We start from the raw sequence: 5,170 nt of genomic DNA, 5'->3' as shown, positions 1-5,170 counted from the left end.
GACGTTTTCATGGATTTAATCAAACAGTAAACAGAAATTTCTCAATTTTAGAAACAATCGTTTTAAGAGATTTTGCCAGATGTTGACCAAACATCTTAATGTCTGTTCATCTCGTCTCTGTGAACCAGGCGTGGGTGGCGAACTTCGAGCGTCCCCGGATGAACGCCAACTCGCTGCTGGCCAGCCCCACCGGCCTCAGCCCCTACCTGCGCTTCGGCTGCCTCTCCTGCCGCCTCTTCTACTTCAAACTCACCGACCTCTACCGCAAGGTCGGCCCCTTAAACTCACATCACGACCGATTCATCCTAAATACATCGATAAAACCCACCAGCAAACTGTTAGAATACTGACAAGCAGCTGTCAGCACTTTGTCTTTAAATTAAATGATATTGAACATCTTTTCAAATCGATCAGTCCGTCCAGGGTTTCACGATTGTTTTTGTGATTCTTTTGTATTCAGAATAACTAATTTTATATTTGCAAGGAGTTTTTCTTAAAAACGGAATAGAATAGAAAAATCCTTTATTGTCAACACGGTGGGGAAATTTCTTTGCAGCAGCAGCAAATCAATCAATCAATCAATCAATCAAATTTTATTTGTATAGCACATTTCAGCAGCAAGTGCTTTACATAATTAAAATAAAAACAGCATGTGACAGTGAATAAACGGTGAGAAAGACAAAGAGATTTTAAAAAAAGTAAAAATAAAAACTCTAACATTTAAAACTTCTTTACATAAAAAAATAGTGACAGCAAATTACTCACAAAAATTTTATATGCAATATTTATAAAAAACAGAACAAATTAATAAAAATACTGTGTAGTAAGAGGAAAAATTACAATAAATGTCACTTTTGTTAGTGTGCGGATGAATCACAGACTGTAACTTTATTTAAATTAAGGATAAGGCAGCAATAAGAAATACTGCCACCTGCAGGTGGGAGTTAGAATCACTTAAACCCWTTTTTTTTTTTACTATTTTGCAGAAATTAGACAGTGGCTGATGATGCTTTAGTGCTAAAWAAAATTAAATAAATCTCTTGATTTTTTGCATGAATTTTGTTTTGTTTGTTTTTTTAGCAGCAAGAACAAKATTTTTTCACTCTTGCTTTATTTTGCCAAGTTTAKTAAACGGCCCTTGTRTGAATTTTAGTTAGAGCCACTGAATGTTTTYGATCCATATTACTAATAAATTAAATTAGGGAACATTTCCTTATTTTTAAATGTGTATCGCCATCAACAGTAATCAATGGCCACCTAAAATTGTTCCGAGCTGCTTTAAATGGACCTAAAATCAACGTTAAGCTGCAGGAAACAAAGTGGCATTAATAACCTGTTTTCCTCCATGTCTGTGTTCAAACGGCTCCAGGTAAAAAAGAACAGCTCTCCTCCGCTCTCGCTGTACGGACAGCTGCTGTGGCGCGAGTTCTTCTACACCGCGGCTACCAGCAACCCGCGCTTCGACAAGATGGAGGGAAACCCCATCTGCGTCCGCATCCCGTGGGACAAGAACCCCGAGGCTCTCGCCAAGTGGGCCGAGGCCAAGACCGGCTTCCCCTGGATAGACGCCATCATGACGCAGCTGAGGCAGGAGGGCTGGATCCATCACCTGGCCCGGCACGCCGTGGCCTGCTTCCTCACCAGAGGAGACCTGTGGATCAGCTGGGAGGAAGGCATGAAGGTGAGCAAAACGCCAGCTACATTTTCACTGAACTATTTTGATACAGAAGGAAGAGCTTCAGTCCTTAACGTTAGAAATGTAGCAAACATTGAACTTAACTCCKGGAGCCCAAAGTACCAGGAGAAGAAATCAATCCAGACAAATGAAATACTACATTAATATCGCATATCGACATAACAGATAGAGGAGCACTGATTGCAGTTTACTGGCCGRTTACAAGCTTTAAAAAGCTGAATTTGCCGATTCCGATTTAGAAAGAGAGCAATTTTTTTTGTCTGAAATGTTGCTAAACATGGCTGCACAGTGGCGCAGTTGGTAGAGCTGTTGCCTTGCAGCAAGAAGGTTCTGGGTTCGATTCCCTGCCCCGGTCTTTCTGCATGGAGTCTCCATGTTCTCCCTGTGCATGGTGGGTTTTCTCCAGGTACTCCGGTTTCCTCCCACAGTCCAAAAACATGACTGTCAGGTTAATTGGTCTCTCTAAATTGTCCCTAGGTGTGAGTGTGTGTGTGCATGGTTGTGTGTCTCTGTGTTGCCCTGCGACAGACTGGCGACCTGTCCAGGTGACCCTGCCTCTCACCCGGAACGTTAGCTGGAGAGGAACCAGCACCTCCTGACCCACTGAGGGACAAGGGTGTAAAGAAAATGGATGGATGGATGGATGGATGTTGCTAAACATTTAAATAATTTCCCTCACCAAAACTTTTACGCTTCATTGTTTTTGCATGATATTTGTCTTTAGACACCCCCCTCCCCCCATTTTTCACCGTGTGTCACATTTACTTTCTCTCTCAGCCAGATGTGTTGATTTTTATATTTTTAGAGCATTTTCTGGAGTGCTTCCTTTATCGTGATGCCAGAACCATTCAAAAAAACCTTGTAGTTCCTGGGATAAACTCAGAAATGTTAATAAGACATTTTGCTGCCTCAGGTTTTCGAGGAGCTGCTTCTGGACGCAGACTGGAGTGTGAACGCGGGCAGCTGGATGTGGCTGTCCTGCAGTTCATTCTTCCAGCAGTTTTTCCACTGCTACTGCCCCGTGGGCTTCGGCCGGCGCACCGACCCCAACGGGGACTTCATCAGGTGGGTACCTTTCCTGTCATCGCCCATTGGTGCCAACAACCGATTCCCACCGCATGGATGCTGCCCTCCTTCCCTCCGTCCCTCTCTCTCCATAAACCAGATATTATTAGGCTACTGAAAGGACCTTAAACATGATCCAGGAAGTAGCTCATATTAATAGATTTATTTAAAGTTTTCCAGACTTGCTTTTTTATCTTTAGTTTATAAAATGAGGCTCAGATCAGGCAACCATTCAGCTGCACAGGCCAGACTAAAGCAGGTAACGAGAGAGAGATGGGGGGTAAATGCGGCGCCTCCAGATCTCTGGGTAAGTGATGAGATAGAATAAGACTCCTTATACGTTTTCCTATTTTCTTGTTTTGCCATCTTTCCATCTGTTCCAACTTCAGTACTGTAGTCTCTGGGATGTCAGGCATGTCTTTTCTAACAACCTCAGTGTAATCTTTAATTGTCTGTGAATGTTGGTGATTGTGAACACGCATACATCAGTAGGTTTATACCTGTTGCTAGCAGACGACTCACTGCAGAGACGTAGATTATTTCCTCTCTTTTTTTCTGGATGTAGCTCTGTGTTTGTGTTTTTGGCTCATCTGTTTTTTTATGGGGGGGATCGGRGGAAAAGTTCAGCTGTCCCTCTCCCCTGTTTAGATTGTAGCTGATTGCTTTTAAGTTGATTGGCCGTTCTCCAGCCCCCTCCTTCCACCCAGGCGCAGTCTGGGCCGCCCGGCTCCAGACCGCCCGGGGTAGAAGTTGGAAATCCAGCTGAGAAATCGGTGGCCGTTTTGTTCTGATTCTACCTGTGCAACCCTGAGGGACGGGCCTTGCTCACGCCCCAGYGGCGCCMTCTGGGCAGGTTTGTGACTCGGTAGCGTCTCATTTCGTCAAAAGGGACTCTGACTGCTTGGTAGGGAAATGCAAACGCCTTGYCTGCGTTCGGTAGGTAGAGCTSTGTGAAGCATTTCCCRGAGGGTAGCGAGGAGAGGCGTTGGACCAGCTGTAGCTCTGCCATCGCGGTGTTGCACGGGTGGCGCTGGTACTCGTTACCTGCGCGGTGCCACGCGAGCCGGTCCGTTGTCCAGGCGCTGGGCAAAGCCCCTCGTCCGGCCCTTTGTGAAATGTTCAGTGGTGCTCTGCTTGGGTGAATGCAGCCTTGTTGGTTCCGGTGGGCCTGGAGCAGYGGCTGGCTTTACGCTGAAAAACAGCCATGGGTTAGCTAGTTCACACTGTGGTACCGCCCCAAATGAAGTWAAAATTAATCATATTTCAAGTACTGGAATTGTTTTTAATGCAATACATGCAGAAAAGTCCTCATTTATACCCAAAAACACAAGAAAAACAAACATTAAGCACCTTAAATAGTAACTTGAACATGAGATAGTTGTTACATTTATATGTAATAATTATAAGAATGTTTCTTTTTCGTATCACGGCTTATTCAGTTATATCCTAAAAACACAAGGAAAACAAACATTAACTGCYTGTAAATTAGGAGATGCTCGATGTGCCAAACGTCTTCAAAGTTTGCAAACATGCTAAAGTGCTAAACAAACAATTAGCTCTGCAGAGCAAATGTGCAGAGTAAAACTACTGCAACATGTTTTTACTAAAGTAAAGGTGAAAGAAATTACTCAAGCACAGAGTAACTGATCAAATTATCAATCATTTAATATTTAAAAACTACATAATCAGGTGGACCAAAATATAAAGTTAAGTTGAAATTTTGGTATTTTAATGATGGAAATGACAATAATTCACATAAATAACTAAATCGGGCTAAAGAAAATGTTTCCAAATCAGTTTCTTTCAATAAAAAAACTTATAAAACTTTAACAAATACTCCAGGTGTGTGTCAGTTATTTGTGAATTTTTGGTAAAAACATGTTTTTCATTCAGTGGTAAAGTAAAAGAAGTTTTAATCAAGTACAATAAAATCACTGTAGAAGTACAGCGTAGCAAAAATACTCCTAAAAGTATTTTATTTAAGTTACTCGTGTAAATAGTTACTACCCTACAGCCATTGTGTTTCTGTTAAAAACTTAAGCTAATTATTGGATACAAAAAGTATTTCAGCTGAAACAGTAGGAGTAAATCTCTCAGCTTTGTGCCACAGTGTGCAGAAGGTTTGGCTCCGCCCCCGACGCCACCCGCTGGTCCCTTCCAGGACTGCTCGCTACTAGCAGGTCGCGGATCTTCCTTTCAAAAGGGTTGTGGTCCTTTTTGGTGAAATGAGGGGGCTCCCTAGTGGGCCGGCCCAGAGTGTGGCGCTGTGGCCGTGGGGAGGAGACAGTCAGCAGGGGGGCTATGGGCCCGCTGACCACTTAAAAGGTAACCGCCACAGTCTGGGGGATGGGGAGCATGTGTGAGCTCTTTTCTCAGTCCACCACTGTCTGATCATGGGGGATGAAGGTT

The 5,170-nt window shown here is 43.4% G+C and overlaps 1 protein-coding gene across 1 annotated transcript in view; it reads left to right on the top strand.

Moving 5' to 3' along the window:
* The window catches only part of LOC103461922 (cryptochrome-1-like), a 40,492-nt gene that overhangs the window by 14,192 nt on the left and 21,130 nt on the right, over positions 1 to 5,170 (top strand). Inside the window, exons 4-7 of the mRNA XM_017309448.1 lie at positions 52 to 59; positions 129 to 269; positions 1,370 to 1,681; positions 2,610 to 2,761. Of these exons, the coding sequence (XP_017164937.1) occupies positions 52 to 59; positions 129 to 269; positions 1,370 to 1,681; positions 2,610 to 2,761 (613 nt within the window). The remainder of the gene's footprint in view (positions 1 to 51; positions 60 to 128; positions 270 to 1,369; positions 1,682 to 2,609; positions 2,762 to 5,170) is intronic.

The sequence above is a fragment of the Poecilia reticulata genome, linkage group LG2 (assembly GCF_000633615.1).
Source record: "Poecilia reticulata strain Guanapo linkage group LG2, Guppy_female_1.0+MT, whole genome shotgun sequence".
Taxonomy (NCBI): domain Eukaryota; kingdom Metazoa; phylum Chordata; class Actinopteri; order Cyprinodontiformes; family Poeciliidae; genus Poecilia; species Poecilia reticulata.
The sequence above is the reverse complement of the archived record's forward strand: the minus strand, read 5'-3'. Positions and strand labels throughout refer to the sequence as shown.